This window comes from Puma concolor, chromosome D1 (genome assembly GCF_028749965.1).
Source record: "Puma concolor isolate L17-30 chromosome D1, mPumCon1.1.hap2, whole genome shotgun sequence".
Lineage (NCBI taxonomy): Eukaryota > Metazoa > Chordata > Mammalia > Carnivora > Felidae > Puma > Puma concolor.
The window spans coordinates 96,315,130-96,338,966 of record NC_141676.1 but is presented as its reverse complement, the minus strand read 5'-3'; the positions used below and the strand labels follow the sequence as shown (position 1 = coordinate 96,338,966).

Here is a 23,837-nt window from a genome sequence, read left to right as displayed (position 1 = left end):
TTATGCTGAAGATGGAGCTTAATCTGGTTCCAAGGTCCAAGGATGCGAGGGCGAACTTGCACAGGATGAGATCACGTGAGCAAGCCGTCAACAACGGAGACTTTGCTGTGGCCAGCAAGATTTAAGGCAATGCCTTATGACATCCTGAAAACAAGTTAGATTTACCTGGGGAGGCAAGATTAGGACCCGAGGACCCCAGAGAAGCGACTTGTAAAGAAAGGTGTTTTGGTAAGCTCCCATTTCAGCAGGGGGTGGCAAGCCTCATCGTAAGCAAACCAGCTGCGTGGAGCCTTGGGCTGCCCCATTTGTAAGAGGCCCGCTGTCTCTTCTGTGCTTGGAGGAGGTAGGAACATTGTGGGGACAGTTCTCAATAATAGGAGCCTCCGGGCACCAGCACTTGGAGAGCCCTGCCGACTCATCTCAGATGTACAAGTAGACTTCTTAACGGGTAAGAGGTATTAGAGACGCTTGGGTACAAATCAGAAATTAGGGCTATACCAGTATTATTAGTTGCAAATGAGAAACTGCTTATGTGGCCTGCCTGACCTTGCCAGTAAAAAGATTTCTTGCCCGGATGGCTCAGTCCGAACAGCAGATGATTCTTGTGAATTTGAGCCCCAGGTTGGGTGTAGAGGTTACCAAAAAAATAAATAAACAAAAAGTATGCATATGTATATTTCTTGCAAGTATCTCTAGAAAGTGAGTTCTGCTAAATATTTGGGATAGCATTTCTTTTTTTCTTTTTTTTTTAACGTTTATTTATTTATTTTGAGAGAAGGCGTGTGTACATGTGAGCAGGGGAGGGGCAGAGAGAGAAGGAGAGAATCCCAAGCAGGCTCTAGGCTGTCAACGCAGAGCCCAAGCCTGATGCAGGGCTCAATCCCACAGACAGTGAGATCGTGACCTGAGCTGAAATCAAGAGTTAGATGCTTAACTGACTGAGCCACCCAGGTGCCCCTGGGATAGCATTTCTTTTAAAAATATTTAGAATCCAATAGCAACTCTCAAGGAAATTGGCACTGACTTTGTGGCATATTTTAGCTAGGGGACAAATAGAAACTGACTGAATTAAACAGGGAAATGAAATGGATCGGTTTGCAGAATTGTGATCCCCAATATTAATTTGTTTACCAAATTGCAAATCAGTCAGAGGCTTCATTTAAAAAATGACAAAACTGGGGCGCCTGGGTGGCGCAGTCGGTTAAGCGTCCGACTTCAGCCAGGTCACCATCTCGCGGTCCGTGAGTTCGAGCCCCGCATCAGGCTCTGGGCTGATGGCTCAGAGCCTGGAGCCTGTTTCCGATTCTGTGTCTCCCTCTCTCTCTGCCCCTCCCCCGTTCATGCTTTGCCTCTCTCTGTCCCAAAAATAAATAAAAAACGTTGAAAAAAAAAATTAAAAAAAAATAAATAAAAAAATAAAAAATGACAAAACGGGGCGCCTGGGTGGCTCAGTCGGCTAGGTGTCTGAGTTAGGCTCAGGTCCTGATCTCACAGTTTGTGAGTTTGAGCCCCGTGTCGGGCTCTGTGCTGACAGCTCAGAGCCTGGAGTCTGCTTCGGATTCTGTGTCTCCCTCTCTCTTTGCCCCTCACCTGCTTGCTTGCTCGCTCGCTCTTTCTTCCTCTCTCTCTCTCAAAAATAAGTAAAACATTAAAAAAAAAATGACAGCAGTTTGAATGGTGGCTGGAAACATACATTTTACAAGAAGTCGAAATAGAGGAATATGGCAGAGTGGAGAAAACACTGGCTTTGGATTCAGAATACCTGAGTTTGAGTCAGATCTCGACACTTAAAGTTCTTAACCTCTCTGGGCCTCAGTTTCCTCATCTATAAAATAGAAAAAATGGCACTCAGCTCACTGGATTTTTATGAGACCTAAATGGGAAAAGACTGTGCCTGACTCAAGAAATCCTAGGTGAATCAGACAGATTTTAGGATACTGGAACATTAAAAAAAATTTTTTTTTAATGTTTATTTATTTTTGAGAGAGAGAGCAAGAGAGAGCAAACAGGGGAGGGGCAGAGAAAGAGGGAGACACAGAATCCAAAGCAGGCTCCAGGCTCTGAGCTGTCAGCACAGAGCCCAATGGGGGGCTCAAACGCACGAACCATGAGATCGTGACCGGAGCCAAAGTTGGACGCTTAACCAGCTGAGCCACCGAGGCGCCCCGATACTGGAACATTTCTAATCTATGCCCGACTGATGTTGCATTTGGTTTAGGTCCTCGTTATCTTATATTTGCTTCGAACCAAAAGGGTATGAACCTATTACCTGCTAGTTTACAGATATATTTTCATTAAGTAGTGGTAGAATTGCAAAGTCGTGTATAAATCGAGTAATATTTAAAATGCATTAGGGGAACTCCCCACATAAAGGAACTCTATTTGTGTAAAGCTAAAGACCTTTCCAAAAGCGAATTGTTTTTTTAAATTTATTTTTGAGAGACCGAGAGTATGAGTGGGGAAGGGCAGAGAGAGGGAGACAGGATCTGAAGCGCGGCTCTGAGTCACGGACTGTGAGATTGTGACCTGAGCCAAAGTCAGACGCTTAAGGGGCTGAGCCACCCAGGTGCCTCAGAAGCAAATAACTACTCTGTTATATCTTTTGTGCAAATCTACATGTTCATATGTTGGGATTAGTTCTATGGAGGTAATTTTGTTTCATTAACTTCTTGCCGTGTGTGGGCTTATGAGAGAATTGCACACAGAATGTGTGAGGAGAATGTGTGAGGAACAAAAGCAGAATGTTTGGACCCCTAAGTGTGATTGGTTTTTTAGTTATTCTCACCGGTGAAAATGCGACCTCCAAAATCTACACTGGAACTAATTAAGGAAGAATATGACCAAAAGATGTTTGATTTACACTGTTTTGATTCCAGCCCTGTGACCTTGGCCAAGATTTGTCTTGTTAGAACCTCCATTTCCCATCTGTGAACCTGAGTGGGACAGAGTGGAGGAAGGGTGGACCCAATATCTAATGCAATTGGACTAAATATCTAATGTTTCTTGCATACCTAGAATTCTATCACCTAAGGAAACTTTTTTTGCTCATACTGTGTTCCAACTCTCAGACAGAGTTAATAAGTGTCTTCCAAGAGTACTAGCTTACTTCAAGGGAATGGTTGAGGATATGGGAAACGGGACTGTTTCTTTTCCTAGAAATAGGGAGGGACAAGGTCACTCAACATTCAGTGACATTTTACGTTTATTTGGACACTCTTAAGTTACTCAACAGGTGGCTTCCTCATAGAGTGTGCCTTATTCAAGTTTAGTAATTGAATAAAAATGTTCATGCATGTAAAGAAACGATCTATTTTAGTGGATTCCTTTTTATTTTTATATATTTTTTAATGTTTAATTTGTCTTAGACAGAGAGAGACAGACAGAGCATGAGCAGGGGAGGGGCCAAGAGAGAGGGAGATACAGAATCCGAAGCAGCCTCCAGGCTCTGAGCTGTCAGCACAGAGCCCGACATGGGGCTCGAACTCACGAACTGAGGGATCATGACCTGAGCTGAAGTCGGACGCTTAACCGACTGAGCCACCCAGACGCCCTTGGATTCCTTTTGTAAAACAAATGATTTGTATTATATGAATGGTCAGTCCGACACGTGCATTTTTAAAACCTGTGTTTTCATACACCGGGATTGCTTTAAAGCAAAGTAGACCTTTCTAGTTCATCGACTCTGAGAGCTACACTAGACTTTAGAGCTCACCCAGTATAACCAATCCCCCAAATACCAGTTTCAGGGCATTTAAAATACCTTGCAGTCACTGAATCAAGGCAAGTTATGAAGGCAGTGGTCCAGAGTGTCAGCAACTTAGAAGAAGGGTAGAGGAAATGCAGGCCCAGAGGCCACTGGCCACTAAGGACAGCTTGAGGGCAGAGTGCAGGCCAGGGTAGCAAACTGGCTATTCCTGAAAAGTGGGAACATCTGAAAGTGTGACTTTCATTAAGGCAAGAGCTCACACTAAATGCAGAGTTTTGCAGGAATTAATTATTTACAGTTCCCCCCTCCGGATGCATTCCTTGTAGAAAGATAAAGAGCTCCGGGTGTAGTGGGAATGGCTGTCCAGAGCCGGATTACAGGGGCTGCTGCTGAAAAGACTCAGCTAAGCCCAGCCTCCAGCTCCTTCCGGAGTTATAACAAAACGAATCTAAGTTTTTGTGTGTGAAATCGTATGTAAAGGCTAGTATCCCCCTAGTGCTTGGCAAACAGGCTGTTGTTTCCCATCAGAACTGAGCAGTTTTTACAATCTCAGCACTCGGTCTCAAGGTAATAGGTGACCACAGTTCTGTTCTAACTTGGAAGCAGTTTGGAGCACAGTACTCAAACACCTCTACCTCTCTGGATCTTGGTTTGCTTATCTGTAAAAGGGGGCTCTTTCCTGATTTTCGGAAGGTGGAGTGTCCCCAGTGCAGGGCGGAAATAAAGGCCTTTTGTGGTTGTTTTAGCACTTGAAAGAAATCTTTTCCTAGAGCCTTGGAGCCTTGCTCTTTGAGTGAGTTAAGCTTGTAGCTCTTTGAGTCTGGGTCATTGTTTGCAAAGCCATTTATTATCTGGGAAGCTGTGCCTTTTTGATATGCAGCTCAGTAAAAGCCTGTAACCTCCCTGTGCCTGTTTCCTAATTTCTGAAACAGAATGGGGGGTCCCTGGGTGGCTCAGTCGGTTAAGCGTCCGACTTCAGGTCAGGTCACGATCTCGAAGTTTGTGAGTTTGAGCCCCGCGTTGGTCTGTGCTGACAGCTCAGAGCCTGGAACCTGCTTCAGATTCTGTGTCTCCCTCTCCCTCTGTCCCTCCCCTGCTCACGCTCTGTCTCTCTCTGTCTCTCAATAATAAATAAACGTTAATGGGGTGCCTGGGTGGCTCAGTCGGTTGAGCGTCTGACTTCAGCTCAGGTCATGATCTCGCGGTCTGTGAGTTCGAGCCCCGCATCAGGCTCTGTGCTGACGGCTCAGAGCCTGGAGCCTGCTTCGGATTCTGTGTCCCTCTCTTGCTCTGCTCCTCCCCCGCTCATGCTCTGTCTCTCTCTCTCTCTCAAGAATAAATAAAACATTTTAAAAAAATTAAAAAAATAGGTAAATGTTAAAAAAAAAATTAAAACAGAATGAGTCGTGGAGATAACGTGATGGATCAGACCTTCAAAATCTCTGTTCCATCATTCCAGAATTTTGTGGTCACCAGGATGTAAATTCCTGCAGGGCACAGACTTGCTTTTCCAGTACCTAGAACGGAGTGTGCTCCATAGATACGTTTGAATGGGTGAATGAGGGAAGATTTATAGTAGATCTAGTCTCTTGTTCTCATTCCTCTGTCAACTGAACATTATGATTCAGACTGTTCTTTTGTAATTCCAAGAATGTACCGGGCTCTCTTTTACACCCGACAGCCTTTCCATGTGTGGCCCCTCTGTCTGGAAGCATACCTCTTTCATCTGCCTGGAAACCTCCTGTGCTGACCCTCAACCTTGGTTAGGTACTGTCTCCTCCAGGAAGTTCTCTCTGGATCAAGATCTCTCTCCCCTGGGCCCACGCTGCATTTGACACATGGCTTCTGTTGAAGGGGATTTTTACACCAAATTGTGGTTCCTGGATTGGTTTTCCGCCCTCCCTTCCCTCCCAAGGTTTGAAGCAACTGAGGCCAGGGTCACCTTTGATAGGCATTCAAAAATTATTTTTAGGAATAAATGAATAGTTTCACAGAAACTTTTCAGAAACCCATCACAGTACCCAGTGTTATGGTATGCTTAGAGTCTGGGCATAAAAAACACTTTTTGATTGATTTGCTAGATTACCAGATACTGGACCAAGCTTCAATTTTCTTAGCAGATCCAGGCAGAACTCCATTTTAAGTGGCATAATCATATAGGCACGTTTTGTTCCTCTGAAATGTAACTTCTACCAATGATAAAATACAAATACACCAATTAAAAGGAAAAAAACTCATTATCCCTATGACCTAACAGCCTCCCACCCCTTTTCTCCTCCCTCTCCCTTGCTTTCCCTTCTTCCCTCCTCTCTCTCTCTCTCTCTGTCTCTCTCTGTCTCTCTCTCTCACACACACACACACACACACACACACACACACACACACACACACACTACTTTTCACAATCCAGCTGTAGGTCCTAGAAGAGTGTTTAACACAGAAGATGCTCAATGGCTAAAATTTTTTTAAACGTTTACCTATTTTTGAGAGAGAGAGAGAGAGAGAGACAGAGCGTGAGCTGGGGAGAGGCAGAGAGAGAGAGAGAGAGAGAGAGACAGAATCCGAAGCAGGCCCCAGGCTCCTGGCTGTCAGTGCAGAACCCCACTCGGGGCTCAAATCCATGGATGGGGAGATCATGACCTGAGCCAAAGTCAGATACTCCACTGACTAGCCACCCAGGCGCCCCCCAGTGGCTATTTTAAAAATGACTAGACGTTGGGGCGCCTGGATGGCTCAGTGGGTTAACCATCTGCCTCTTGATTTCGGCTCACATGATTTCATGGTTCCTGAGACTGAGCCCCATGTTGGGCTCTGTGCTAACAGCACAGAGCCTGCTTGGGACTCTTTCTTTCCTTCTCTCTCTTTGCTCCTCCCCTGCTCACACATGCACTGTCTCTCCCTCTCTCTCAAAATAAATAAACTTAAATGAATAGAAGGCACCCACTCTTTTCACTGCTTAATTTCTGGAGTAAGTGTTATAACCTTGCAGCCTCCATTTATTCCGTTTGTTCTTGAACTCCTATCAATAGCATTTCTTCTCTTGCCACTCCACTGCTGTTATTCTCTTGAAGGCCACCAATGACCGAATTACGAAACCTAATGGAATTATCTCGGTCTTCCTCCTGCCTGACTTCATTATGGTGTTTGGTATTGTTTATCTTTCTGAAATGTGATGTAATTGAAAAAGCATGCGTTTTAAAGTAGAGAGACCCTAGTTTACATATTTTTGAGTTTTATTTATTCTGAGACAGAGAGAGGCAGAACTTGAACTCGGAACGGTGGGATCATGACCTGAGCCGAAATCAAGAGTCGGACACTTAACTGATTGAGCCACCCAGGCTCCCCAAGACCCTAGTTAAAATATATATTTTTTTTAATTAAACAAAATTTTTTATTTAAGAGAGAGAGAAAGACAGAGTGGGGGAGGGGCAGAGGGAGAGAGAATCCCAAGCAGGCTCCATGCTGCCAGCACAGAGCCTGATGCGGGGCTGGAACCCACAAAACCATGAGATCACGACCTGAGCCAAAACTAACAGGACACCCAACTGACTGAGCCACCCAGGCACCCCCACCAAACCCTAGTTTAAATGTGTGCCCATCTACCACTTGCTAGCGTGGGTAAGTCACCTTTTAACATCTCTTGTCACGGGGCACCTGGGTGGCTCGGTCAGTTTAAGCATTAGACTCTTGATTTCGGCTCAGGTCATGATCTCATGGTTGGTGAGATCTAGCCCCACATCGGGCTTTGTGCTGACAGTGTGGATCCTGCTTGGGATTTCTCTCTCTCTCCATATCGCTCAAACCCCTCCTGAACTCACTCTCATGTCCTCTCTCTCTCTCTCTCTCAAAATAAGTAGATAAATATTTAAAAAAATTTTTTTCTTTTAAAACAAATAAATAAATATTCAAAATAAAATAAAATCACCTATCATCCTAAAATGGAGTTTTGATATCTATTTCTCAGAGTGGGTGGGAGGGTTAAATGGAATTTTGTGAACACTTAGCCCAGTGCCTGGCTTGCAGTAGGCATTCAATAAATGTTGGCTCCTTTCCTCCCTGACTTCCGAATCATCCCTCATTCTTGGTTTTCTTCCAATCTACATCTCTGAATAGATCTTCATAGGGCTTTTCTTGCTTGCTTACCTCTTATTCTATGTTTTTCTCCTGTCCTATTTCAGATCTTCTCCATCTTTTACCCAAACTGTTTGCCGTGCGTTTTGTTGACATTCCAAAATAGGGAATGTTTAGAATAATAGTCTCCAAATTGGTCTCTGTGTATCCAATGTTTCGCTCCTCCAGTACATATTTCGCAGTCACTAGAATCGATGTTCCTCAAATACAGATTGATAGACTCACTCCCTCCCTGCCCCCCCAAAAACTTGAATAGCATCCCTGTGTTTAAAGAATAAAATCTACATGAAATCATTATTGCACTATATGCTAACTAACTTGGATGTAAATTAAAAATGAATTAGTTTTAGGGGTGCCTGAGTGGCTCAGTTGGTTGAGCGTCCAGGTCACGATCTCACAGTTCGTGGGTTCCAGCCCTGCGTCGGGCTCTGTGCTGACAGCTTGGAGCCTGGAGCCTGCTTCAGATTCTGTGTTTCCCTCTCTCTCTGCCCCTCATGTGCTCACACTCTGTCTCTCTCTCTCAAAAATAAACATTAAAAAAAATTTTTTTAAATAAATCAATTCAAAAAAAACCTTTAAAAGAAGAAAAAAAAGAATAATAAAATCCAAACTTTGAACACTTACCATTTTGATTGTTATTTATCCTTTCCTTTATGTCCTTCCATATGCCCTGACTTATCTCTGCCTATTTTCAAAACCCTTCATGAGTTTTTACTCCTCAGTGCCTTTACTACAACCTTTGCTTTATTCCATAATGGCCCATTCTTCTTTTCTATTGAAATTCATACTTTGTCTTTTTAAAAAATTTTTTTTAATGTTTATTATTTTTGAGAGAGTTAGAGAGACAGAGAACAAGCAGGGAAGGGGCAGAGAAGGAGGGAGACACAGAATCGGAAGCAGGCTCCAGGCTCTGAGCTGTCAGCACAGAGCCCGACGCAGGGCTCGAACTCACAGACTGGGAGATCATGACCTCAGCTGAAGTCAGCCGTCCAACCGACTGAGCCACCCAGGGGCCCCCATACTTTGTCTTAAATACCAATTCCTCCACGGAGCCTGCCCAGATCACCTTTTTCCTTCTAGTTAAAATTTATCAATCTTTCGACTCATACTTTGTTTGCACTTATATTTTGCACTTAATTTATTCTGCCTTGCTCTACGGGGTGCCCCGTGCACAAACCGTGTCTTATTTGTCTTGCTATATTCCTAGCACTTAGTAAGGAACCTCACACAGCGCTCTAGCTTAAATACTTACAGAGTTAAACTGAGTTGAAAGCACGAATAGTCATGCTTCCTAACGAGGGTGTTATAAAGGGACTTAATTCAGCATAAAAAGGGCTAACATTTATAGACTGCTTACTATGTGCCAAGCACTTTTCTAAGTGCCATATTCTGTTTGATGCTCACGACAACCCAGGAGAGAGATGGTATTAATTGCCTTGATTTTACAGACGAGGAAGCCGAGATGGAGAAATTAAATAACCTACCCCCAAAGCAAACAGCTGTGAAATGGTGGAAAGGGACCTAAAGCTCAGATAGCATCCCTGGGGCCTGTGCACCTAATCATTAGGTTATATTGCCAGTCGCATTTGGCACTTCCAAGGAAAGCGGTGGAAGGCCCAGAGCATGCCACCTGCAAGGACAGCAAAGAGACAGGGTGACGTCAGGAAGTCTCTTCCGGCCTTGGTTTGCACAAAGGCCGCCCTTGAAAGCCTTAGAGGACAAGAGATGATGTCTGTGTGTGCCTTGGTATCCCAGTTTCAAGAACACAGGCAGCCAACCGTTGTGCAAACCGTTCTTCTTTGACTCCTAAGCCTTTTGATGAGCAATTAAACTAGGGAGGCTTATCTGGCGACAGTCCTCCTGAGGTGACGTCATTGTTCACCCTGGCCCCTGCCAAAGGCTAGCGGAAGCGCTCTGCCAAGCTTATGCATTCCTCATGGCTGAGAGGCCTCGCCAGCACCCTGTCCTCAGGAACTGAGACTCCATACATGTCTCGTGGCATTTTCTTCCTTTTCCTCAGAAGGAGATGCTGGACGTGGTGGCTGGCCGACTGTGGTTTTATTTAGATTGTGTTTCAGCCCGCACGCTCTGCCCTCCTCTGACCACACAGATCCCGTGTGGTTTCTTCTGCCTTCTTCAGTAGCTAGCTTCTGCACGGAGGAAATGAGGTAGGGATTGGGGGAGGGAACAGAACCCATATACCAGGAGGGGTTGAAGCCCGTTCTTTCCAATTCTTGCTCCCGTCTCCCCATTCCAGGCTCCTTGTCCTATCACCACCCTAGCGATTAGTCCCTGATACATTTCACCATGCAATGCCGTTTGTAGGTTTCGGGGAGGTGTTTAGTATTCAGTAATAAAATGTCTGGGATCAGAAATGCATCACTTCAAATGGACTTTGTTTTAGGCATAATTACAATGTTTTTATTTTTTTTAATGTTTGTTTTTGAGAGAGAGAGAGAGAGAGAGAGCACACATGCGTGTGTGTGCGCGGGGGAGGGGCAGAGAGAGGGAGAGTGAGACAGGATCTGAAGCAGGCTCCAGGCTCCAAACTGTCAGCACAGAGCCCTATGTGGGGCTCGAGCCCACGAGTCCTGAGATCATGACCTGAGCTGAAATCCAACGCTAACCGACTGAGCTACCCAGGCGTCCCTGAACTGCTTTTTTTTTTTTTTTTTAAACAGAGAGAATCTGGGGGCTCACAGATCCACATGGTGGGGTGGGGACCCTCTCTTTCCTGCCACTGCCTCTAACTAAGCTCCAGTTACCTTTAACGATGTTCAGAGAAAGCCATTCTCTCCATCCTTGCTCATACATTCCAGTCCCTAACTGGATTCACTCTCAGTAGATGTTTATCATCCAGCCCGAATCTCCCCGCACTGAGAGCCTCACTCCCTCTTGCTCAGCCACAGAAGGAGAGCCGGAGAGTAAGGTCTGCCGTCCCGCACTTTGTATTTGGAGATAGATAATAACCCTGCGCCGCAGCATCCTTGACATTTCTGTCAGATTTCCAGCTTCTCTGGTATTAACAGGGTCTACTTCACGTATACCTGTTGCTTGCTTCTTGCTTCTTTCCCTTGTGATGTGGGCCAGCCCTTGGGTTTGGTTGTTCTCATGTTGTGTAGGAGACAGACTCCACTTCCCAGCCTTGAGGATGGGGACCGTCTGGCTTGTGGTGGCATTACTGGAGGGGACGCTCCTGCCTCCCGCCTGTGAGTTGCCTACCCCTGGCATCCCCGGGGGGCAGGCGGGACGGTGCGTCTGTGGGCGCCCTGCGCCTGCCCCTTCTACCCTACACTCACTTGGATGTGCACCCAGGAGAAATCTAGCCTCACAGCTAGTATTTTTCGCTTAGGTTCCCTCCTGACGTTTTGGCCGAAGAGCGGACTATAGTTAGTGGGCCTCCAGAAGTAATAGACAGCTGTTGGGTGTCTTGTGGCTGCAGGAGAAGGGAGCCTGAGCAGCTGAACATAAACAACAGTTGCTTGGTAATATGAGCTCCTTTCATTTAAAGTCAGAGGCCTGGCTGCTGGTGGGGGAAGGGAGGCCAGGTTGTTCTGGCCGGCACCTGTCTGGGAGGCCAGAGGAGCAGAGAGTCTGCTGAGAGCCAAATATGGGAGAGAGGTGGTGAGGGGGAGGCCTGCAGAGGAGAGCAGGGGCTCAGGTTCTGGAGCGCTGGGTGGAAACTCTGGTCCTGACGCCCTGCCACCAGCTGCTTTGGGAAATTGTGTTTCAAGATTTCGAGCTTCCATTTTCCCACTTGTAAAATAACTGAGGGAGTTGAAGAGCAGCATAGAGCTCCGGGATATACCCAGCTGACATCAGGGCTGGTAAAATTCTGGTGCCACAGGGAGCCCCTTGCCAGAGTTGATGCCGTTGGTGAGATTCCGGTGGCCTCTAATGGGCTTGAGAAGACCTGGGTCCAAGTTCTGGCTTTCTCATTGATTGTCGTCATTGTTACTTATCTGTGACCTTGAATAAAGTTCTACCTCGCTCCTAGGTTGCTGGGAAGATCAACTATTATGCATGAAAGTCCTTTACAAAAGTGTAAGGGTTACTATATGACAAAAGACACAGGATGCTGAAGAGACTCAAAGGGCGGAGACACTTGGTTCTTCCCTCAACATGCCAGTAGTAGTCTTAACAGTAATGATGGCTCGCCTTTGAAGGAGATTTTGTTTCTCAAAGCAGTTCCCTATTTATCGTCTTACTCAATAGGGCCATAGGAAAAAGTAAACAGAAACTGAGGGCGAGGGGCGGGGTTACGGGGGGGGGGCGGAGGATGTGTTTTGAACAGGCTTTTAGTGGATGACAAGGTTATGACTTCAAGGAAAGAAGTGGGGAAGGGACTACCGGTGGAAATAAGCAAGGACAGGGCTAGGGACTCGAGGTACTCAGGGTATCTGCTTCTGAGCCAAGGGCAACCATTTCAGTTTTAGTTTGAAGGAGGTTTGCCCTCAGGCCAGGTAACAAATGTAAGTGATCGTTCTCAACCACTGCTGTGCCCAGGCTTAAATCAAATCTCCTAGGATTTTAGATTTTAGGCCCAGAATCTATCGTGGGTGGGAAAAGTGGCTGCAGTGTGTGGGAAGAGGGAGCTTGGTGACTTTAATGCCTTTTAAGAGGCATCCATTTAAATTTAGAATGCTCCTGATAAACTGCAAGGATCCTGCTCCCCTTGTGAGTCTCTCTCCCCGCCAGGTACCCATCAAATCCTTTAGCCCCATCCCTCCTGTTTTTGTTTGCTTGCTTGTTTTGTCTTGTGTGGCTTCCAAGTGAGGGGTGGTGTTGTACCTTCTGCCCTCCCTGAGACCCCAGTCTCTTACTTCAGCAGGCCCCTCAACAGGCAGGTTCCTTGCAGTGGGAAGTTATCAGATCCCCTGCAAAGCACTTGTCCTTGGAGGAAGTCCAAGGCAGTGAGCAACTCTGGCGCCTTGGCTGAACTCCGGATCCCCAAGTTTGAAGTTGCTGTCCAGACTCCTCAGCAATCCTGGAGCCAGAGGAAGTGTTTGTTCCTTGCCAGGCTTGACACCTGAGGGCGGGGGTTTCTCCTTTCTATGCCACGTCCGGGAGTTAAAATAGATTGCTTCCAAACCACCTTTGAGTGAGCCAGTGACCGGATGTGGGGAGTCCGAAATAAGACGAGCTGATGTTCCAGGGAGTCATCATTTACAGGTGGGCCTGGCCTTGGCTTTTTGGCCCAGGGGAAAACTTACTTCCCTCAGTTTCCTGGCCTCTTGGAGCTGGTGCGGTGTCTGAATGCCTTGAGCTTCCCTCCATGGGTCATTCCCGGGCATCATGGACCTGTGGCCAGTTGTCAGACCATGCTTGGTGTCTTGCTGAACTGCAGGGGTGTGTTTTCTTGCGGTGAGTTCTTGTAGTCTTTGGGAATGTGATTTTGCCTCAGCTTTGGGACACTCATGCCATGTTCCCGAGACCTTCACCCTGGTAGGGAAGCTGGGTGTCCGCTCCTCACTGGATCTTGGACTCATAGACAGGGGCGGAGAAGAATAGGTGACTCGCTTTGTGGATTTAACGGTGCATTCGTCTGTGCTCCTTTTGGTCTACTTGAAAGCTACGGTCTCTACTTTGCAGAGAGGCCAATAGTGGAGAGGCATATGTGCTGGGCTGGAAGGGAGAATGGACCATACAAGCCTCTGTTGTTGAAGCTGGGCTGGTTTACTGAGTGCCCCAATAAAGTGGATCAGCTTTAGGGCCAGTGTCTTAGGGCTGTAGGTACCTGGGTCTAGGGAGTGAATGGGTCAGCGTATCTTCAGACACTGTCAGGGCTGATTCACTTTTTTAGGTTCCATGACCTGGGGATATCCTAGACTTTTTGTGACCCAGTCCATGCCCCTTGCAGGTTGAAGCAGAACTGAAACGTCCTCCAGGAACGCAACTCCCAGGGGCCTTGCTGAATGCTTTGCCTTCTGGGTGCTCACCCTCCTCCCACTTGATTTTTGCGCTAGGGGTGGGGCTATGGTATGGACAGGGTCGCTCAAGATCTAGAGGGATCAGTCCCTCTTCCTTACTGGTCCTGTGTGTCCTATGTCTCTCACATCCTATTGTCTGTGCTTCTTTGGTATGTCGTGTCTGCTGGCCTCAGCTTACTCCACAGGAGAAACGTTCTCTCTTCTCAGCTTGTCATTTTGGAAGCAGCCTCTGGGGACCTTGCTGTCACCCTTTGTCACCCAGCTTTCCTGTGCACCTACCTGCACCCCCAAATAATTCAGAGAAAGCACTTTTTTTAGAAGACATCCAGCGGAAAAGCCCCCGCCTTTTCCCTCAACCCTATGTCTTGGGTGGCCATGGAGAGTGAGGACCGAATTCCCGGATTCCTCCGTTCCCCTTTTCCCCTCCCCCCCCTTCCCCCAAAGAAAAAGCTGGGCGTTAGACTGATGAGAGTTGCCCGGCCAATCATTGCTTTGAGAAAGTTTGGTTTGTGATCCTGTTTCATTAGGCTGATTGGAGCAGCCTTTACTCGGAGGTAGAGTCCCTCCCCAAGGGATTCCGGGTACAGTTACCCTAGCCGTCGCTGGCTGTGCATGCCCTTTCAGGACAGAAATGACCTCCCCTCCGCTCCCCTCCCTCCTAGTCCCCCCTCGCCCCCCCTCGTCCTTTTTTGTTTTTATCTAGTGTCTCGCTTCCTCTCTCTCTCTCTCTCTCTCTCCCTCTCTCCCCTTCTCCCTCCTGCTCTCCGCCTCCCTGCAGCGCCACGCCGGCTCCCCAGCCCGGTCGGCCGATCGCGAGCCGCTGAGAGTTTGCCGAGCCGCCCCCCTGGGGCCCCGCGCCGCCGAGTCCCGCTAAGGCGAAGACGCAAGCAGGCCGGGGAGAGCGCGGAAGAAAAACAAGCGGGCGCGCCGCGGGAGCCCCAGGAGGGCGGCCGGGTGGCGGCGGAGGGCGGACGGGGCGGGCCGGCGCCGACGGCCGGGGGAGCGCGCACGGGAAAGTTCGGCCCCGGCGGCCGCGCGCCTGCCTCGCGGCGCTCCGGGAGAGGAACTTGCCCTCCGCGCGGCTCGAGCGGCGAGCGTTTCCCACCCGAGAGCCGGCCGAGCGCGCCGCGGCCGGGGGTGGGCGGCGAGGCGGCTGGCGGAGGGCGCCGAGCGAGCGCGGACGCCGCGGGCCCCCATGCCGGCGGCCAACATGCTGGAGAACCTGCAGCCGCCCGCCCTGCAGGTGCCCGAGCCGCAGGGCGCGCCCGAGGGCAGCCCGCTCTGGTCCAGCTCGTCGACCCCCACGCTCCGCCGCCGGCGCTTCAAGATGCGCCGCATGAAGAACGTGCAGGAGCAGACCCTGGAGGCCGGGCTGGCCCGGGATCTGCCCGGCGTCTTGGCCCCCGGCAAGGAGTTCCTGCAGCTGCCGTCCATCGAGATCACGCCCTCCAGCGACGAGGACACCCCGTGGTCCAACTGCTCCACACCCAGCGCTTCCCCGCGCCGAAAGCGCTTCCTCCTCCGCAAGTGGCTCAGGGTGAGGGAGCGGAAGGAGTGCAGTGAAAGCAGGTACGTCCCTGCGGCTCCCCCTGCCTGCCACCCTCTCCCCTCCTCCCCTTCCCCGGGGCGTCCGGGGCCGAAGCCTCGCGGAGGCGCGTGGGGGGGTGGGGGGGACTCGCCAGAGTGGGCCCCGGGCACTGCTGCGCCCCTCTCGGGGGGCTGGCGGTCCTTCGGCTTCCACGTGTGTCGCCCCCCTCCCCCAGCCGGGGCTGGGGGCCTGCGACTTTTCTCCTGTGTCCCACATCTACTTGGGGCTTCCAGCCGCATTCCATCTCATTCCATCCGCATAGCAAAATGAATAAAACCCGTGGCAGCCAACATCTGTTGAGCCCTTACCATGTGCATGCAGGTCGTTATGGTAAGCACCGTGTATCGCCAAGCTGAATCCTCACAAAAACTGAGTTAGGTCCTACTCTTATTCCCGTTTCACACATGGACGTAGCAGAAGGTGAGAGAGGTTAAGTGGTGCCTCCACTTACACTTGTGTTTCTGAACTCCATTTCCATTTTTATTACTTTATTTTGGCCACACCAGCTTTGCGTGGCCTGGCCCACAAGGGTAGAGGACGAGCAGGCGGATTCCTGTTGAGTGAGATGCATTTCCCACTGCAGACAGTCTTCAGGGGTCTAGAGCTGCTCTCCAGCACTCTGGTTTGTGCTAGCTACTTCTTGCCTGGGTTAGTGTGGCATCCCAGTAGTGGGACAGGTTCGCCTTTTCTAGCACTGGGTGTGGAAGACCATAGGGCTGCTGGATACAGCCTTGGCTGGGAGGTGTGTTGGAGCCCAGGCCATTGCCTGGTGGAGCATGTGCGAGGGGAGCATGTCCTCACTGGCTCATTGATACCATGGACTGTACTCACGTTTAGACTCTAGGGCCCTGTCTCTCTCTCTTTTTTAGTGTTTTATTTTGAGAGAGAGACAGCATGAGCAGGGGAGGCGCAGAGAGGGAGAGAATCCCAAGCACAGATGCTTTCAGCACAGAGCCAGAAGTGGGGCTCGATCCCACCGACGGTGAGATGGTGAGATCGTGACCTAAGCCGAAATCAAGAGCTGGCGGCTTTGAGAGCCCCAAGTGCCCTGTTTGTGCCCTTGTGTGGGGCAGCTGAAGAATTGGCCACCTTCCCCAGGACTTCTCCTCCTGGCTTAGTCAATTTCATTCACCTCAGTAAGGATTTATTGAATGTTCTGAGCTCAGTCTGGTACCAACTGATGTTGATGGGGCCCTGGAGAGGGGAGGAAGGGCTGAGTTAGAAAGAGGGGATGTGGACTTTGAGAAGGAGGATGGGTGGAAACTTGGATCGGCAATTAAGACCTAGGCATTTCTCTCCTGTTGAGATGGAACCATTGGAAGACAAAGATTTTTGGAAGGGAGAGTCTCAAACTGTTATGGAAAGTACGAGGTCAGGGGCATGAGATCAGGAAAGGGGAACAGTATGGACAAAGGCAAAAGAAGCAGGGTGGGGGCACCAGGCTGGCTCGTTTGGAAGAATCTGTCGTTCTTTTTTTTTTGTAATCTATATTTTAGAGAGAGATTGAGAGACAGAGTGCAAGAAGGGGAGGGACAGAGAGGGGGGAGGCACAGAATCTGAAGCAGGCTCCAGGCTCTTGAGTTGTCGGTACAGAGCCTGACGCGAGGCTTGAACTCAAGAACCTCGAGATCATGATCTGAGCCGAAGTCAGTTTAACTTACTGGGCCACCCAGGTGCCCGGTTATCCTTTCAATATGTACAGTTTTGTCCCGGGGCTTTTTGTGGACCTGACCAGAACAATTCTGTCTGGTACCTCATCCTGCTGACTTTTCCATAGAGTAGAGGGAAGAGGGACAAACTTTAGGGGAACTAATCTTTTTTTTTTTTTTTTAATATATTTATATTTTTTTAACATTTATTTATTTTTGAGACAGAGAGAGACAGAGCATGAATGGGGGAGGGTCAGAGAGAGAGGCAGACACAGAATCCGAAACAGGCTCCAGGCTCTGAGCTGTCAGCACAGAGCCCGATGCGGGGCTCGAACTCACAGACCGCGCGATCATGACCTGAGCCGAAGTCGGATGCTCAACCGACTGAGCCACCCAGGCGCCCCCCCCTTTTTTTTTTTTTAAGTAATCTCTGTGCCCAATGTAGGGCTTGAGTTCATGACCCCAACTCATGATCAAGAGCCCAGTGAATGAATGCTCTACCCACTGAGTCTGCCAGGAGCTAATCTTGAATGAAAATAGTTCATCACCTTTTGTCAGCTTTTTCCCCTCGAATGTGAGACACCCTAATAGAGACCCTGTTTTGACCTTGGGATTTTGCCACGTATATGGGGGACAAAATATGGGGGAAAGAGTCTTGTGTGGCTGGCCAGGGTGAGGATGGGGGTGGGTGGTTAAAATTACGGAAGGCTTTCTTGCTTTTGAGAGTTGTCTAAGGATGCGGTGTTAGCTTCCATACTTTAAAAAAAAAATTTTTTTTTAACGTTTTATTTATTTTTGAGACAGGGAGAGACAGAGCATGAACGGGGGAGGGTCAGAGAGAGGGAGACACAGAATCTGAAACAGGCTCCAGGCTCCTAGCGGTCAGCACAGAGCCCGACGCGGGGCTCGAACTCATGGACCGCGCGATCATGACCTGAGCCGAAGTCGGCTGCCCAACCGACTGAGCCACCCAGGTGCCCCAATCTTCCATACTTTTAAAAATCAGTAAGGATTTCTACCTTCTAGGTGTAGAGGAAGGCAGATCTTTTAAATGATGGCTTGATGGATTAGAAGAAGATGTGTATATGTGCAGAAAAAGACGGACTCCGGATTCAAACTCACATTGGTGTCACTCCAGTCTCTACTCTTAGCCACTATTACACTGCCTCCTGTTGGCATCTCTGGATCTTGGCAAAGACAAGGACCCCATCACGTGTAGGCCTTAGAAGCGGAAGGCTTCTTGGAGAGAAAAGAAGCATTCGAGTGAATAGGTGCTTGGGGATGCCCAGCAGGATTCCCTGAGAAGGAGTTGGCATTTGGAAACAGTAGAGCAGAGAGACTATTGGACGCGAAGTCAGGAGACTTCAGTTTACATGTAAGTTCTGTAATGTAGTAAGTGTGGGACCTTGGACACCCCACTTCATTCACCTCTGTGTGTCTCACCTTCTCCATCCGCGGAAGGGGGCATGTGTCTCAGGAGTAATACACGTGGAAACGTTTTCCGAACGCCTGGGCGAAGGGTTATTGTCCGTATTCAGTGAGGATCTCCCATGGAGCGGATGTATGCTTGAAAGTGTGAGTTTAGGGACTCAAGTGTCCTGGAGCAGCACCTGGGACTCCTCACACATTATGGGATTTGGAAACGATGGTTGGAGAATTACTCTGCCCTCCCTGGCCTGGCTTAGGGGGGGATTAGCATACCAGGCCCAGCGTGGTATCCTTTCTTTCCACCTTCTACTTCGGAATCTCCCTCTGCACAGTAGAGAAAAGCACCTTTCAAAGGGCTGTGATGGCATCTGCTGCGGTGGAAGGCAGCGGGGCTGTGGATTTTAACTGCGCAAAGTCGAACATAGGGATCAGGAGAGCTGTTTTTTTCTCCTTTAACCCTAGGAAGAAAGAAGTGGAGAAATTGGTAAAGTTAGCGTGGAAAAGCACCTTGGAGGACAGTACTGAAATAACCCGCGTCCAGTTTTGTCTGGTTCCCCTTTGTATCTTTGCCGTCTAGCACCGCACTTGGCCTTGTATGGTGACCCATGCATGTTCGTTGATGAATAAATTAAAAATGAGTGAATGAATGATTCTTTCTGTCTCTGCTGTTTGGAATGGAATTATCTTTATTCATGAGTCAGGGAGAGTTTCCTGGAGGGGATGACTTCAGAGCTGAGGTTTTTTTCCTGTGACAGCTTTATTGAGATGTAATTTACATACCATACCATTCACTCATTTATAAAGTATACGTTTCGGTGGTTTTTAGCATATTCATACATAGGCACCACAGTCCATTTTAGAACATTTTCGTGACCCCAGAAAGAAACCTGTACGCTATACGTACCACCCTCAGTCCTCCTATTCCTCATCCCCCCAGCCCCAGGCGGCCACACATCTGCTTACTGTGGAGAGCAGTTTTGAATAGGAACCAGATGCTTGTTGGTGAGAGCAGTTTGGGGGTGTTGACAGCAGGAATGGACGGCCAAGAGAGTGGTCTCGATGAGGGATGTGGAAAATGAAGTGGTGACCTGATGGGCTGGCAGACTTGCTTTATGCGGAAGAGTTTGAATTTCAGTTTATCAGTCAGCCAACAAACATGTACTGAGATCCCATGGACATTGTGCTTTATATACAGAGAAGATTCACCTCCGTGGGAGACGCTGTAGGTTCTGGAACCAGGGAGAGGTGTGCAGAGTGGTATTTGAGGCAACTAATTCTTGCTACTTGGCGGGGGGGGGGGGGGGGGGGGGGACCCAGTGGGGAGGTAGAGGCCGAGCCTTGCACTGTTTTTCCAGTGGTCTGACTGGAAATGGTCTTAGCCACCACCATTTAAGGGAAGATGGCACTTTTTTTTTTTTTTTTGTGCTGGCCATGTCCCCTTCTGGGCTCCCTGAAAAATGTAGTCCGAAGTTGATGGGGCAAGCTCTTCGAATTAGCGCCTGCACGTCTCCCTAAACACCCTGGCCATAGCTGGTTGTAGAGATTGTTCATAATTCTCGGACCTGCTGGATTACCGTAAAAGTAAGAAATTAGAGCCACATCTGGCAGAATGGCATCCTGTCCTCCTTTTCTGGAGGGACAAGGGGCAAATGAGTAGGTGTGGATGGCTGACTGTAGGCTGTCTTTCCAGGGGACACAGAAGCATTTCTCTGCTGCTCTCTCCCCAGGGTGCCCTCAGTCATTATTTGTGCCGCCACTTTCCTTCGGCTGGCTGGCCGGCCGGCCGTTCTGTCCCCTGCTTAGAGACCTTAGGGTCCGCACCCTGCTTAGAGACCTTTCAACTTGGAGCCTCGGGGTTTCTGCTGTGCTACACATGTGACCTCAAGTGGTACCTCTCACTGATTCTGCCCGGCCTGGTAGGCCCGGTTGTCCCTCTGGTGGTGCCAGCCTAGCCGGTGTGTGGGTTGGCAGGTAATGGTGTCATTGGTATATTTATCTTGATTCTTCAGTCCTTTCCTCTGAGCTTTGGAGAGAGTCTTGCTTCCGGTTTCAGCCCCATTTCCAGGGGAGCGGGTTGATGTGTGCATCCAAACCCCTGTGCACGCCCTGCCGTGTATGAGAAGCCCAGGGAGTGTGGGAGAGGGAAATTGCGTTCTTTCCTTAACACAAGACAATAAACACAAATGCAGAGGAGACCTGTGCTTTGTCAGCAGATTAAGTAAGGGATCAGTGCCGGATATAAACCAGTGAAAACCTCTACCAGACCCATAAATCCTTGGGGGCGGGGACTGTGTCTTAACTTTGTGCCAGGTTTTCTGCTAAGCGTCTTAAATGCAAAATCACAATTAATCCTCGCAAGAAAGCCCCCAGGTGGGTTTTACGGCCGAGGAGCCTGAAGTTCAGAGATTAACTTGCTCCAGGTCTAACAGAAGCAAGGGTGAGATTTGAACCATGTTCTTCTGATTCTAGAGCCTGAGTTCTTCACAGCCATGCTGTACCGTGTCTCCAGGGCCTGGACATCGTTGGCTCTGGAGTGTTTGAGGAAGCAAACACATGGGGGGGGGGGGAGAGTATAAAAGAAGGGAGGAATGAGGTCAGGAGGATGGGACGACCTCTGAGGAGAATGCTGTAGCGGTCGTGGGCCAGCGCCGCCGTGGGCGAGGCCCGTGCTGACCGGCGTGGCAAACTGGTCCGTGAGAAGCAGCCAGCCTTTGGCTGTAGACGCGGCTTCCAGATTCGAACCATTTGTGGAAACGGAGGTGGAGCCCCACGGACTGCTTCACACTGGCCAAGGCCCTCTGTGGGAGTTGGCATTTTAAGAGTTTCCGTGGCGGTTACGTGCTCCGGGGGCCCGCGTGATGTGTCAGGCAGGAGACAGAGGTGATCTTGGGGCAGATGAGCAGGTGAGGATTTGGCCCTGTGTGGTTAGTTTCTCTCGAGTACTCTCTATCCAACCAGTTGCTAGGTTGGTCACTGCTAATTGCTTCTAGGGTAACGCTGTTTTCCATTAAGGCGTCTGAATGGCTAAGCTGCCAGGGGGGAATTTCCTTCCTGACCTCCGTGTGCGAGCCTCTGGGCCCTGGAGCAGGTGTTCAGATACCGAACCAAGCTGGCCTGAGAGCCCGACGTGGTTGCCGGGTTGCAGTGCGTACAAGAGCTTGCTACAGCCTGAGGGCTCTTTCTGGAGCGTTTGCCCTCTTGGGATTCTCTCCTCTGTAGCCCACGTTGGTGTGGTGATGCGCCAGGGGGCTGCCGTACCTGGTGCGAAGGAAGATACAGCTTTTGGGGTATCTTGGGGTGGGGGGTAAGGGGATGGTCTGTGAGTTCTGGCGCTGTGACTTCGGGGCCTGCGGAATCTTCCTCCTCTCCGAGGAGATGGCAGAGCTTCCATCTGGGGGTGCAAGAACTGAAAATCAAACGTGGGCCTTCAGATGGGGGGGGGGGAGGCAGGGTGGAGACGCTTCGGGCTGCAGCAAAGAGCCGTCAGGTAGTGGCTGGCCACCCCCTGTGGCACCGGCAACAGCCGCGGTCCCCTTCTAAAAAGAGTCCCGGTGTCAGATACTCTCCTCTGTTTTCCAGACACCACGTGTCTGGATTTCCAATTCAGATAATACAGTCCAGAATCATCCGCGCGATGTGGCCGTGCCTCAGCTAATCAGGTCAGCGGTGGAAGACGAGAGGGATGAAGAAATCCGTGGCCTTTCCGTCGGAGCCCCGATACATTTTGTTGGTTCGATGGCATAAAGGCCTTCTTTCTGCATCCTTTGTACATACTTTGTTGAGGCTCTGGTTGCTCAACCCTGCTTTTTATCTCATCTAGATAAAGAAATACGGCACTAGGCACATCATGGTGGCAGATCTGGGTTATGGGCAGGAACTCAGGCCTCTGACCTCAAGTCTGGGCCAGTTTCTAAACCTATCACTTCTCTGGGGCTTCTTCATTCTTTGAAAGATCTCCTCATGTCAGCATATCTCTGAAGTGATGCCTGGCCCCAGCCTTGTGCCTCTCACCTACTCAGTCTGACCACAGAGGTTTTTAGTCTTTGCTGCTTCTTGGTTAGCAGATTGAGTCAGGAAATGAGGGGGCTGAGTGAGGGAACGAAAAACAAACAGCGACCCACTTGGTTTTTTCCCCTTTCTTCTTACAACTATGGAAAAAGGATTTCCTTTGGGGCCCAGGGAGGGAAAGGGGAACATGGTAACCCTGGCATTATTTGGCCCAACAATTAGGACGATACAGAAAGACAATGGCGGGTGGTTAGTTTAGCGGCACGTTTGTGAGTCTCTCCAAGGGGTCTTCCAGCTTGTCTTAAAAGAAAATTTTACATCATAAAAGTCAGTGCATATTGTGTGTGTAATAAAATAGCTAGCCAATGTAAAAATTTGGGGTAATAGGCAAGAGGAAAATACAGCTCATTCTACTGTGCTAACCCAACCGTAGGTAACATATTTCGTGTATTATCACTCGCTATTTTTTCTCCTTCAGGTTTCCTTTTTTTTTTTTTTAATTTTTTAATGTTTAACTGTTTTTGAGAGAGAGAGAGTATGTGTGTGAGTGGAGGAAGGGGCAGACAGAGAGGGAGACAGAATCTGAAGCAGGCTCCAGACTCTGAGCTGTCAGCGGGGCTCGAAATCACAAACTGCGAGATCATGACCTGAGCCAAAGTCGGACACCTAACCAACTGAACCACCCAGGCGCCCCTCAGGTTTCCTTTTTAAGTGATAGACTTTTCTTTTTCACTCGCTTTTCTGTATCTTGTCCCTATAGAAGGTACAGTTGAATGTAAGTCTGTAGGTTGAGGACACGTATGTCTGTGAAATAAGGGGGAAAAAAAAGAATTTCTACAGTACTGTTTCTGGAGGAGCCATCAGGATGAGACGCTTCTCCAAAGTGGGGGTGAGAGCCCGCTCATCAGAGATGCCACTCAGCCTTGTCCTCATGTTTTCCATAACCAAGCTTGTGCATTAGTGCCAGTCTGACCCTGCAGAGCCATCCGCCTTGGTCTGGCAAGCGTTTGTTTTCTAGCTGGGTCATTACACTCCGGAGTTCTTCCTGACCTTTTGTTTCCTTCTCAGGAATGACAGTAATAAAGGTTACGCTGTACAGGGCGGAGCTTCTCCAGGGAACAGTTTGCCCTTCGCGTGGGTGACAACATGTGTTTTCTCTTCCTTTGTCCATAACGAACCACATCTTCCTGATATGTGAAGATCTCAGAGAAAGACAGAAAGAGAGAGAGAGAGAGAGACCTCAGAAAAGAAGATTGTACCACTTCTCTTGGTTCCTTCTTTCTAAGTTTCAAGGCCCACTACTGAGAAAGTTCTTCCTGAGATCTAACTGTGAAATCCTCTCTAGTACAGTTCAAACTCATTTTCTCTAGTTTTGTCCTCAGTGAAGACGAGAGCCT

General features: G+C 49.1%; 1 protein-coding gene across 9 annotated transcripts in view; it reads left to right on the top strand.

The window, feature by feature from the left end:
- Nucleotides 1-23,837, top strand: part of GRAMD1B (GRAM domain containing 1B) — a 246,281-nt gene that overhangs the window by 58,433 nt on the left and 164,011 nt on the right. For 2 of the 9 annotated variants that reach the window (XM_086678807.1, XM_086678806.1), the window contains exon 1: nucleotides 14,499-15,336. The exons of 1 other annotated variant lie outside the window; for it this stretch is intronic. In XM_086678807.1, the coding sequence (XP_086534933.1) occupies nucleotides 14,963-15,336 (374 nt within the window). In that variant the 5' untranslated portion in view covers nucleotides 14,499-14,962. Of the gene's footprint in view, nucleotides 1-14,498; nucleotides 15,337-23,837 lie in introns of those variants that run through there. 6 more of the 9 variants (XM_086678810.1, XM_086678808.1, XM_086678811.1 and 3 more) reach the window with 4 other exon arrangements.